This window comes from Egretta garzetta, unplaced genomic scaffold (genome assembly GCF_000687185.1).
Source record: "Egretta garzetta isolate BGI_Z169 unplaced genomic scaffold, ASM68718v1 scaffold246, whole genome shotgun sequence".
NCBI lineage: Eukaryota > Metazoa > Chordata > Aves > Pelecaniformes > Ardeidae > Egretta > Egretta garzetta.
The window spans coordinates 3,020,018-3,033,742 of record NW_009259976.1 but is presented as its reverse complement, the minus strand read 5'-3'; the positions used below and the strand labels follow the sequence as shown (position 1 = coordinate 3,033,742).

The 13,725-nt window shown below is 40.4% G+C and overlaps 1 protein-coding gene across 1 annotated transcript in view; it reads left to right on the top strand.

Annotated features, from left to right (window-relative positions):
* The window catches only part of OFCC1 (orofacial cleft 1 candidate 1), a 47,887-nt gene that overhangs the window by 23,325 nt on the left and 10,837 nt on the right, over positions 1-13,725 (top strand). Inside the window, exon 6 of the mRNA XM_035895905.1 lies at positions 5,251-5,420. Within this exon, the coding sequence (XP_035751798.1) occupies positions 5,251-5,420 (170 nt within the window). The remainder of the gene's footprint in view (positions 1-5,250; positions 5,421-13,725) is intronic.

Genomic DNA, 13,725 nt, shown 5'->3' with positions numbered 1-13,725 from the left:
TTTATGTGGTTTTAAGTGTAACTTAAGTGGCATGCTTTCTCTAGGCTGCTTCATTGCATGTTGAATTCCACCCTTACGAAAGACGACTGGAAATACCATTGCTTATGTGCTTAAAGCTAGAAATGTAAATCCTTATACAAGCTCATAAACGGGTGGGCCATTTTGTCAGATGCATGGGTCACATCACAGTGTTTGAGGCTAGCTACCTAAGGTTTTACGCTACCAGGTGAGTAAGAAAGTATTTTTTGTGGCTTTGTTAGAAAATACAAATTGATGGTCTATCTACAGTAAGAACAACGAAGTGCAGGAGAAGAGATTTCTTCACTTCAAGCAACAGCCTTACTTTGGCTTCACTTATTTTCACTGGTGTTACCTGACACCCAGCTGATTCACGAGACCGTTACCGCCACAGCCTTTACACAAGGTGCCTGTTTGCTGCTCACCTCTGGTTCATCCTAGGAGAAGTGGCATATGAACAAGCCCCTGCTCAGGGCTGCCCTCATATTTTTGAGTATCGCCCCCCTCCTTTTCAAGCAGAGGTCTTTTGTGCAAAAGCATTTTCTGTTCTTTGTATCTGCATGAGGTTTCCTGTTATATTTCAGATATACAGAGGACCTGCTCTGTCAGAGAGACAGAGCAGGCAGTTGCCTACAGCACTGGAGCTCCAGGAGCTGCAACATGTTTTATGACTCTGAGCAACTTTGTTCCAGAAGAGGCAAACATTTTCATTTGCCTAGGGTTGCAAAATCCCTTGAACTGGCACTGGGCATATCAGTAATGTCTTTGAAACCCATTTTGTCTCACTTGAAATGCAAGGAAAAGAAAGTACAACCATCGCAGCAAAATTCATGCAGATAGTTTAAGCAAAAACCTTTAACAAATTATTAGCAAGCTCTCTGTTGTTGCATGCTAATGTAGAGCTCCCCATTGCTGAGAAAGTTTATAGCAGTGCTGCAGATTGATTGTTGGTTTTATCCTGCAACAACATAGATTAAAATAAAAACAAGTTTAGCTGTGAAGTCAACATTATTTCTGTAGGAAATACTGACTTGTGTTGTCTATCTGTGGTGCTTACGTTGTTCCCATCTAACAATATTTATAGCATTTCATATGCTTCAACAGCTTTATCATCAAAATAATGCTGTATGATTAAGGAAAATGTTCTGATGTCATTTTACCGGCTGCCCCAGGGTGGGGTGCAGTACTTTTTCCATTAGTTTTCTGAAAGTTAGCTGCTGGGGCTCCCCCAAAGTGATGGGGGAGAGAGGCACCTCTGGGCAGCAGTTCAGCCCACCTCACATGGATGCTCCTTAGCTATTTAGACAAATTGTGACCTGGAATGAATATTTGACATAACAATGAATATTGTTAACATGAACAGATGCTTTACAGAGGATAATAGCAAATAGCGTATTTGGAGAGAAATGGGATTTCACTGATCTCCTCAAATATTTATAATTTAAACTCACCAGGTATGTCTGAACTAAAAATGCCTTTTTCTCCAACTGGTCTTATTAAAACAACAGGAGAGGCAAAATTCTCTTGTTACTGTTTGGCTACCTGGGGTGTGAGACAGGTTCAAATCTCTCATCCATCCAAAGCCACCTGAACGTACGTGGTGGTGTTCTGCAGACGGTGATCTCGCACTGAGGCTGCCGAGGTTGCCGAGCTGCCAGCTCGCTGCTTCAATGCCAGGGCAAGCGAAGGCATTTAACATGTGTGTCTCGGCCTCCAGGAGCACATCGGAGCCCCCCGTTGTAGGCACTGTAGGGACACTGCAGCCTGCTGCTGTCTTGCGTCTGGAGCGGTGCCTCAGTGCTTTTATTTCTTAAAAGTGACATAAAGGGTATCGGAGCTGCTCTGGCAGGTGAGTGTTGTGCTCCATCCTAGCTGAATTTTTTTACTTTTCTTGGCTTGGGTGAATAAAATCCAGAAAAGAACAAGATTTTCCTGAGGAAGCGAGGCTTGTGCAGGGTCCACCTCTGTGTGCCTATATCAGGTTGTATATATGTCTGCCCATCTGTGTTTCTCCCTCCCAGTTTTTGAACCTGTTGTTCGCTTCCAATCCCCCCCCCCTTTTTTTTTAACAGAGAGCAAGTCTCACAGGCCTGACTTCCCTACCAGTTTTATGGAAGCGGGCAGCTGAGCAGAGCAGACAAGCATTATTAATGTCTCCGCTGAGAGAAAAGCTAATATGGGAGTTTGACCCTTATTAGACATCAGAAAATCCATAGAAAACTAGGATTCCTTTGGTTGCACTCCTACAGAACTGCTCCTTTTCTTCATTTGACCACTGAGCTGAAAAATCACGTAGTCATACAGTCCTAATTAATAGATGATCCCCAAAGGAAAGGAAAGAACATGGCTCAGAATTTATATAATTGTATATTTAAAGCGTTTTATCGCTGAGTAACTTGTTGGTCACTCGTGGTATGTATTAGTTCATATTATAAGGCAACTTAAAAGGCAATGTTGGCTGTTTGTTTTTTAGACAACGATGTTGGCTGTATATTTTTTTTACCTAGGGATAAAATATCTCAAACAATGTAAGATCATGATCGATGCACATCTGAAATGATGCTAGGTGGTGAATACCATAAAAAATATTTTCTATTATATTATTCTTTGGCAATGACCAAAAAAATGAAGTGCAATGTTTTGCAGCATTGTAGTTGTTTGAAACTGGTGCACGAGCCTTTGGTGATGTACTTTTTAGACTACAATTTATACACAGAGTCTTCTAGAACCAGGCAGCCAAAATGCATTTTCTATGTGGAGTTTATAGCTACTTTATACATTCAAACCCATGCTGAGGTGTAGTCCACTGGTGAACCTACTCTTTAAATTCTCATCTCTGTATACAGACCACTGCTATCTGATGGACAAATGCAGGAGTAAAGGGAGATACAAGCAGCCAAGCTAATACCGGAGAGATTGTTTTAATTACAGCACAGCATCTGCAAATACAGCCTGTGCTAAGGAGAAGTGATTTAAACTATGTGGACAGTATGACTCGCAGTGTTAGGTACAGCTGAGGCAATGAGAAGTTTGATGCAAATGTTAACAACTTGAAGCAGCCAGTTTTTAATTAGTTTATCAGTCTATCAATGAATTTCCTCATAAATTTTCAGCCATTTCGTCTCGTGCATATGAACTGGTAACACTTTTAACATCGTGGCTGCTTCTGTACAGCAAGGAGGTGGAGGTTTTGTTTCGGTCAAGCGTTGCTCTGGGGCAGCAGCTCAGACCTGTAACCTGGGGGTCGGTTCGGACAAGGAGCAACCTTGGTGGTAGCTGTTTCAGGGGTCCCTCTGCAAAGGCAGTGTGGAGGGAACAGACCAGCTGAACAACCCTGTTCTCTCCCTGTCTCCAGCTCAGGCAAATGATCGGTTTTCCCAACAGTCCTTAAATGAGTATATGTATCTCTTCATCGAATATTTTTCAAATCCTGATCATAATTTAGCCCTGTAATTTTAGCAGTTATTTCCTGAGAAAAGGCTTTTGAAAATGTTCTCTCTCTTCTTTTGCTCTTTTTCCACAAAACACATGCAAATGAGCCCACTGTCTTCCACCGAAACTTGAGTTCGCTTGATACGATTCCTCGCAAAAATAATCAACACAAAAAAGGAAAAGGATGTTTTGATGAATCCCTGCATGGTCATCTTTGCGAAGGGAATGTTTTTACTCCTTTTTTTTTTTTGATATGTGAGGACTATCCTCGGTACACCCAGAGGATCCTGTGATAGGAATGTACACTCTTCCCAGGATGTAGGTGTGTGCTGCTCCTGTGAAAGCAGTAAAGCAGCTGATTTATACCAGCTGAGCATATGGCCCATCATGTACAACACAGCATCGAGGGGAACAAGCGACGCTGCATCTTCTGCTGTTGGCAACGTTTCCTTTCCCAGCACTTCCTGGATTTTCTCTCTCTTAGCCAAACCCTTAAAGTTACAGTAAATTTAAATGTAAATATTGTTTTGTTTTTGCAGTTAATAGTTGTAGGACAAATCACTTTTCATTAGGCTTGTAAGATGCTACACAAAGAGATTGTGTACCCTAAGGTAATGGTTTGGGTTGTTTATATCTACTGTACGCTTCCCCCAACATGATTTTTGAATTGTATCCTGTTGTAATTAAATAAAAAACCCACCCTACTTCCTGTGTGTTGGTGGCACCGAGGTGATTTAAGTACTCGGGAGGCTCAACAATTAAAGTCGTTAAACAATGAGCAGCGAGCAAAACTGAAAATTTTAATAGCCTTAGTTTTATCTTTCCTTTTCTGGTCTTCATTAGAGAATGAGAGACTTCAAAGGGGAGTGAGGGGAAAAAAAAAATCTTTTAACTGCTTTCATGTCTTAGGATGGACAAAGAGGAAAACAAATAACTAGATATGGCAGTTTCTTGCCGAGAAAGGCACAGAGAACTATAAAAACAGGCTCTTACACACAGAAATATGAGGCAAGAAAGATGAAGTCAGAAGTGGACAACCTGATATCTGCCATTTCTTAGTGATCTTAATGTGGAGAAATGAGCAAAAATAGTCGTCTTTATTATTTATGACCCAAACTAGTACTGTAGTAGATATCAATGAGATCTGTTTTATACACAGCATGATGAATTAAACTGAAAAAGGGATAGGGCTTCACTTTAAGGTTGACTTTATGAATGGGATTTATTTTTATTTATGTGCAGCATGTACCCTTTGGTTCTGCATACGTCACCGCAGTGAAATCAGGGGAATGGTGTGGGTGAGAGCAGAACCGGACCCAATTAATTAGGCAGGAGCTGCATGCACACACCTGGGGGAGGAATCTGATCCTCTGGGGTGAGTGGGAGGAAGATGAAATGCTTGGTGTGGCTCCACCTAAATCTCCCTTCCAATTGCAGTTATTCCTCTTCTTCCTCAGGAGTGAAAGCCAAAGATGTTCCAAAACCCAGTTCCTTTAAGATTTACAGGGGAGCAAAGTGACCATGGAAATGCAGAGTGTGGCCTTTTCAAATTATTTAAGAAACAAGCTGCACATGCTAAATTTGCCCCCATATGCAGATGTTGCTCTTGAGGAGAGTTTTCCTGGTAATAGCACTTGGAACCTGCTGGTTGTTCTACTGTTCTGTTTATTACTGTTCATTTTATGGCACGAATTGTCGTCTTAAAATGTTGGTGGGCCAAACATGTTAACCGAGAAGGTACTAACCAGGGAATGAGCTCCCGTTTGCTGAGAGATAATCTGCCACTTTTGTTTCAAGCAGCCCGAGTCGCCAGTGAAGATTTTCCAGGCTCCGTGATGCCTGTCAGCTCCAGTAAGGCACGTGACCTTCACAGGGAGCTTGAAGATGAAGTGATTCCTTCATATATCGAACAGTTTGAGAGAGATGTTCAGGATGACATAATTCTGCTTGGCAGCTTTTCACTGGAACAGGTCAGAGTTAAGAACTATAAGACAATTTTATCGCTTGCTTCATAACATGATGCTGGCTTGTTAACCTTGTACACCCCAATTCTATTTCACTGCCTGGCGATACATATATTGAAAGGGGAAAAGATAACCCATTTCATTGGCTTGCTTTATGTGACTGGTACTTTGCTAAGCTAACAGCAGGACCTTTATCTCTGTCTCCATTTCAATGTGAATAAAAATAGATTGCCTTTGTTGCTTCTTTCCTAAATAGTGGAGTGTCTCTGACTGCTCCATAGTAAATATTGCAATTGAGTTTCAATCAAGAGCCTAAGCTTAGGACATCTCTCTCTGCCAAATTTAACAGAGGCTTATTTATCTATCAATGAGCAAGTTCGGAGTGGAGCCCAGGAAGGATTTATGTAGCAATATTCATTATACAGAGCATAAGATTATTCCTAAATTATAAATCTGTTGTGGTTTTCAGAGTAGCAAAGTTTCCTATGGTTTTCTTCTTGTCATTTCATAACCTGAAGAGACAAGGTCAGCTTCATGTTGACAATGGCATGAGTTTTCAGGGCTGAAATGATACTCGTGGACACCTAACTACCATTTGTCCCTTTGAAAAATCTCGTACCAAGACTAGGGGACAGGAAGAGAGATTAATTGATGAATCTATCATTTTTAATTAGCAACATGAGAACAGCGCACTGGCTCTGATGGGCTTAAAATAGGTTATCCAGTGACTGATTGTGATCTAAGCTTTCTTTTATTTTCAGAGGAAGTTTTTAGGATTTTTTTCATAGCAGGACTAAACCTCATTACTGCCGTCTGCGTGTTGGTGAGGGACACAATTTCCTTCCTTGCTGCTTCCCTCTAAATCCTTTTGTAGCCATATTTCTTTTCTGCTTTTTTTTGTAGCTGTATGCATCATGCAGAGAAGATGGTTTGGGCAATACTGTTCAGAGAACAAGAGATGGGAGGGAAACATGAGGGAACAGGACTCGGATGGTACTAAGAGCGTCACCTGCCTCAGGGGACTGACGGAGTGGGAACCTGGGAATGAGTGAACAGGGTGCTGCACCTTTCCAGAAGACTTTATAATATATTGAGAGTTTACACTTTAACTGACTTTGGGCTGTTTGGATGCCCCCAAAAATTTGTGAGGCTCTGTGGCACCTGAAGGAACAAAATAGGTTTGTCAACCCTTTGTTTACCCTCCCTCTCAATACAGTCACTGGGAGACCAATTGTCTTACGCTCTTTTTGGAGGTGTTCAGCAAAGCTTGTTTCCTAGAGAGGGGCAAGATCTCTGGTCATCCCAAAACAACATTCTGCTTTTTAACTGACAACTGCATATGTGAATCCATGTGTAATATAATATTACATTGCATTTTTCCTTATTTTCTTCCAAAAGAAAGAAAATCGTCACTTAATGTGATTGAGCTAGTCTACCATGAGCTTACAGACAGCGGCTCAGTACTTTATATACTGCACAGAAGAGGTCTTGAATGCCTCTGTTTTCTGTCCCTGCCTCCCACACATCCCTAACTGCAGTTGGCCATGCCCTGTTTAGGAATTCAATCATACTGACATGGTATCAGCTGCCACATCTGCACCCTGCAATGCGGAAGGTAACAGAAGGATCACTGTAAAATCTGTATCAGCTTCTAAATCAGTGACCTGATATATCCACCCTTTCCTTGGAAGCCCATAGAAATGGTACGTTCAGCCACTTTGGACAGAAAATGGAAGGTGACATTAGAAGTAGGGGCTGCAAATGTGCACCTCTTACATCATACTGGTATTCAAAGTCATCTAGCAATAATGTGAGCGCGCTTATTCTTCTTTAGTTGAGCTTTTTTATTCTTTAATGGACCATCTTTACTCTTAGATCTGTGGATATACCCCTGCAGCACCACAGCGTTGGTGCCTTTCTGCAGCAGCTACAGTTTCGGTGTTAGACTTGCTGCCATGGTCTTCAGAATCTGTCACTGCCATCTTTGGGGTGCTTCCAGGTTTTGTTGTTTGAGTGTATATTTATTGGTTTGAAAAAGTCTTTAATTTGCCACATGTCATTTACTTCTTATTCAGAAAAAAATACCCTTCCCTTCCCTCTGCAGGTTTAGTGAGTAGCAGATGTACTTTAGCCAGCATAATTTATGATTAGTTAATCTGCCATAATGACATAAAGTGAGCCTGAAACAAGCTCCTATCAATTTTGCCGTTAGAGGTAACATAATATTTTCAAATGTCTACCAAACTGAGTAATTAACCCTCAGGCTGGGTGAAGGAGTCTAATAGACATCTCTCTTGCATTCCTTTGCTTTGACAAAATGAAAACAAACCACGGGAGCCCAAGGGTTAAAAATAGCAAGGGAGAGTTTACAGTATGTGAGGCTGTTTTTATAAGCGAGGTTCAGAAACACACCTGAGTTGCTGCTGTTTCTTTTTAGGCTGCCAAAAATTCTCTCCAATGAAGCATCTGATTTGTACTTGAGCTTTGCAGCCAGCATTGGCATGAAGAGGACAGCTATGTATTAACTATCTATCCTTTAGTTCATTGCTTTTCTTCTCTGCTTTGTAGCTTTACAGTAAATGGGTGGCTTTTGTTTAAACAGCAGCTCAGTGCATGAGATCACCATGATTAAAAGTTTTTGAAAGAGCAGATACACTTTCCAAAATAATAACAAAAAGAAAGGTTTATGCAAGATGTTAACTCTGGAGCTTTAAGCTGTGTTGTTAATTTGTGTTCTGTTTCATACATGCAAAAGCTGATAGTTGAGGTTGGCAAGAAAAACATAAAGGGGGATCTGATAGATTCCTGTAAAGAAAGCATTAAGCAGATGTCAGCGTTCTGTTAACAAACACATTAAAGAATATTAAATTTGGAAAGCAGTACTTCTCCTGTGGCCTACCATGCAGGCCTACAGATTTCAAAAGCCCCAATGACATTTGCTTTTAATAAAGAAAAATAAACTCTACTGAGAGAAAACCATAACTTAGGGACTGTATTGTGGTAGAAGCCGAACAGGTACAACCAAGGCAGGGTACACAGAATGCCCCAGAAAAACATCTGTTGTGAGACAACGCAGGGACCCGTGCTTGTGGGCAGAACTTGATCTTAGCGAGCAGAGAAACATGCAAGGAAAGACCTGACATAATGCTGGCTTAATGTGTTTGATTAAAGGCAAGATGCTTTCAAAACATGAGAGACTGTGCCAAGGATGAAGCAAACAATGGTGATTGGGGTGAGACTGTGCTTGATGGGCCTTTGGCAACATAAATTTGCCAGTCATTAATTCAAATGCTATGGAAATGTACCAGCTTTAGAATTTTCAGTTCTTTCTGAACGAAGACAATAAAAGTGATTATTCGGTTTTATGTGGGTTCTCTCAGAAAAAATTATTAGTGGGGCAATTGTAAGGCTCAATACTGTCCCAGAAGTCAAGAACGTCTTTCCTGCTTGGCCATCTTCTTCTTGTAACTTGGTCAGTATTCTTAATGCAACTTGTTCACAAACTCCATCTCTCTCTACAGGATTCGTCCCTCTGTGCCAGGCATAACACCTTGCAGAACTTGGTCATTACAGCTATAATGATCAGTTTTGATCCATGACCTCAATGCGAATTACTCAAGAGCCTCTGAAAGTAAAGTGCAAGTTTTGCTCTTCAGTACCAGCAGTTGAGTTATAGTAGTAAGAAATGAGCTATTTGTTGCAGGTGGATAGTAATAAAATGTTGCCTTTCATCAAAAGATTTACCTTTTGGTTAAACAAAGGTTAATGCCTCTGGGCATTAGACCTAGTATTCTTACAGGGTCAATATCATCACTGCTCTGACTCCTTGCCAAGTCACAGAGAGATCAATTTATATCATGATGGAGTGATCAGTTTTTCTTTGGTTAATGGTGGATAGCACACGGGTAAAATTTAGCACTACGTAAGACGATGAAAAAATCTACCCTCCAACTAGGAATTTAATTAGCAGGATCAGGCCTTGGTCATATAAAACACCCATGCACGCTTGCCTGCGTGTTCTACCCTGTTGGATAATACTGTTGTTTATATCCTGATGGTACCTGCAGACCTACCCTCATCAAAGCCGTAGCCTACTAAGTGTTTGTACAATCCTGTATGATCGCTCTTCGTGAATATGATACCTGTGTGAATACGTGCAGCTGAGAGCAATGCAGAATTGAAGGTGACCTTTCCTCAGCTGAAACCTGGCTACTCCTTTTTGACATTTGCCAAGATTTGAAATGATTGTGATGTTCAAATGAGTCAGTTTTTTTGTTTTACTGAGAATTGCAGGTCAAGAATACAATAGCTGGCAATGTTTCTTTTACACTGTGTTTTAAAAGTAGATGACTTCATTTTAGTTGAGCTACCTATACTCTACACTCCTTATTTGAACATCTAAAGCATCTCTACAGTCTGTTAGTAGAATGGTTTCCATTTCATTCATGTGATACAGTAGGAATTATGGTATCTCCATTTTACAGATGAAGAACAAGGGCACAAATAGACTGAAATCTGAACCCATCAGAAGTGCTTAACATCTACTTTCCTTTTGAAATCTGTCATTAGGCCAAGCTCATTGAGTTCATTATAGTCCCACCAGGTAGAGTGCTCCTGGACTGGTGAAAAAGCACTTCATTTAAGCCTGTGTTTAAGGGGAAAAAACACAAGGGGAACTTCCCAAAGCCTGGGATATTGGGCTTCGGGCCCTTGGACTTCTGCCTAGTGAGTGTCCATGGTCCTCAGATGTGTGTCAGCACCCACCCAGCAGAACCAAAGTCTGACCAAGATGCCTGTACATGTAGCTAGGGGACTTCTCTACCCTGTAGACTGGCAACCTGAGATTTCTAAGTAACTTTATTGCATCAGGCTTGCTTCTGCTTCCTCAGTGGGAAGCCTGGGAACCCTCCCAGTTTCTAAGGTTCCTCCTCATTTCTTCTGGACACTCAGATATTTTTTGGGGGGGGGCGGGGGGGGCAGGAGATGGAAGGGGGAGCATAGAAATGAATGTCAACATAAGCAGACATGAGGAAAAGGTATTTTATATGTTTATAAAGGGCCTGTTGTTGTGCTGTCACAATACCCTTAACATTGATATACTTGTTCTTTTTAATTGTAATTTTCTTTTGAATGTTTTGTTCTGGAGTTTTCTGGATTTTAAATCAAGTAAATATTTAGATGGAAGTAATGAAAATCTTCCATAGTTCTTATATATTTCACTTGAAAGGTGTACACTCAGTTCTTACTCTGTTCTTTCATTCTTTAAGATCAGGAGGGCAATTAAACAACTAAAGTGATTCTTGGTATTCTGTTGAGTTGGAACAATGAATCCTACAGCTACTGTAAATGATGATACTGCATTTGCTTAAGGTAATCGGACCGGTCAGCTCTCTGGCTCATTATCCTAATACAAACTCCAGTAAGGAAGTCTATTTCTATGGTTCAATAAACAGAGGCAATTGGAAAGATTCTTCAAAGAGAATCAGCGATTGCCAAGTCCTATTGCAGTTTAAGTGACTTCATCAAGTCCTGACCACCTGTTAAAAGAAGCAGAGCTCAGATGAGGCATGTAAGGACAGAGTGAGCTTTACTGATATAAAGAGGCGTGAACCTGCAAAAATAAATAAAATGAAAACAAATTTTTACTTGCTCATGTGTTCTCCAGAATTACTTTTATTTTTTTTCCCAGGGAGATTTTATTTGTGTGTTTAATACATTGGAGCCAAACTGTAATCACAGGAGTTAGTTAAGTCTACTGTTGGTTAGCTTTTACAACCGGAGGCTCCTTAGCAGCATTGATAGACTGCACAGATTTTATGAGCTACAGATAAATGAATTGCTCTAAACGTTGTAACTTTTGTTTCTGCAGTCTTACAGTAGAGCTGAATTTGTCAAGCAGAACCTATGCGGGATGGTACTTTTGACCTCTACGTTCACAGAACAGATGAGTTCAGATGGGGAAGGACTGGACCTCTGGAGGCTGTCTAGTCCAACCTCCTGCTCAAAGCAGGGCTCGCTTTGAGGTATATCAGGCTTTCCATGCACAATCTGAGTTTCTAAGGGTTTTGGAGTTGTTCACACCAGTTTTCTGGCATGAAACATTACCAGGCCATGTGTAAATTGAGAGATGTAGAAATACTGGGAAAGACAGTCCAGTTGCATTATGTGCATGCTTAGTTGCTTAGTACAAAGGTGGGAAATGATCAGCATTGCGCAACCTGTTGGAAGAGTTGGTTTATCTCCTGACTCTACTGGACCTCTTAGAGAAGATGCAGCTTTCAGGATTAGGTGCTTACAATCGGAGTATGCATACGTTCACTCAAAGATGTGTCAGCATAGTATGGTGTTATGATGCAGTTGCTCATGTCAGCATTCAAATCCAAGAAGGAGGGCTTACGTTTCAGCTGAAAACATGAAATGATTTCTACCTATAACTTTCAGGAGGGAGAAGGAGCAGGATGTGGGCTTGCAGGAGATCTGTTCTCTACAGAGAAAAATCATTAGGCATGGCAACTTGTCATTTCCACTGTTGTATTTAAGACAATCATATAGTAAACTGTACTTAAAGCATTGTTTCCCTCTAATTTTCATATACTAATTGTAAGTGAATGTCTCTTTTAATTAAAAAATGTTCAAAACACATGTCTGCACACTTGAAACAGAAGATGATGGGAAAGCCACTACAAATGGAAGTTATTGGATAACACTTACAATTATGGAGACAAATTTGTGAGGCAATGCTTTATTGACAGTTAGAAAAAAGAATGGGAACTCAAAAAGATGAGATAGACTGTAATCTCAGACCTAAACATCAATTTTTATGGGGCTGTAACAAGCAAATTAGTTATTATGACTCAGTTTTCCCTATCTACAAAACAGACCTAAAATTAGATACCTGCTTTAGGGAAGAGTAAGAGGATTAAAGGAGTCAAGTTTCATGAGGGACTTTGAAAAGGCTGTAGAAATAATAAAAACATTCTGTGCTGAAATTAGCAAACATTTTTAAATTGAGGAAGAATGGGGAAAAAAACCACAAAAAAAAAGTCTCAGTATTTCCAATCGGTATTTCCTTTCAGTTTCTCTTTAGTTGTTCGTGCCATGATTTGCTGTCAGTATCCAGAAAGTAGAAAACACTGTAAAACCCTGAAGTTCGTTACATAGCTTATGAACATTTTTTCCTTTTTGTTTTTAATGTAAACTACTCATTTTAGATCCATAGATTGGCATAGTTCTCTTGGTTTCCGCTGGCATTCCTTGTGCTATATGAGTTCATACTGGAGGGAATGTGTTCCTTAATAAAGCGTGGTTAGCATCTTCCATTATAACTTGTTATTTAGGCTTAAATTACCTGAAGCTTCTTAGCAGCTGGAGATTTCTAGGCTAATCTGGAGACATGTGAACTTGTGGAGCTAGCACATTTCTGCTTAAAGTCTCTTCATGAGTGGCAAAGGCCATTTCAGCATTGTATGTTTTCAGTGTTTGGCTATGGTTGTCAGACACTCTGATAAATGGCCTTGCATACATTTACAACAGTCTGTAGGTTTTGATAAGGACATCAGAGCTTTATGACCTTGAAGCTACATCATCTCAACTGTGAAATAAGCATTTCGAGGAGTACCTGGTGGTTCTGAAGAAACTACAGGTGGTCTCTCTGTGAACGGCAAGACAGAAATGAGAAGGGCGAGTCCTCAGTTTTGAGGCTGGAGAAGCAAAAATCTTTGTTTTGCAGAAACTGGGTAGCTCTGCAACAGACATCCCTCCAGAGTTTCCTCAGTGCATCTTAAGAAAAGTTATTCAAGTTCTTTAATTTGTTAGTGCTATCACCTTGGGTAAAAATTCTGAATTAAAACATCTCTGAGTTTTAGGGAAGTTCAGCTCCTTGTTTATCACATCTGCTTTGCAGCCACAACTGCTCAAAATGAGTGTCTTTACTATCTATGTCTTATAAAAGCATCCACCTTGGTAGCAGGATACTGCCTTCCCATGTTGGTTGGTAGCTCAGTCTTCACTGCATCGTAGAGGTAATGCAACGCTTTGCAAATTTATCAAAACGACCAGCTTATAATATTATCACTAAAAGTATCCGTATTACTTGGTGCAATAAGGCTGTAGCATGACTAAAGTAAATTTCACTTTGTGTTATGCAGTATCAATTTTAAAAGGAATATGAGGTCTTTTTTTTCCCCTAGCTGTTACAAATGGCTCAATTTTCTAAGTTTTTAATTTTATGCTCATGAACAGTAAATTGGTTTAATTTTCTATTTGGAAGTAAAGTCGCGGGGGGTTTGCTTTGTTGCTTTTTCTCTTTCCC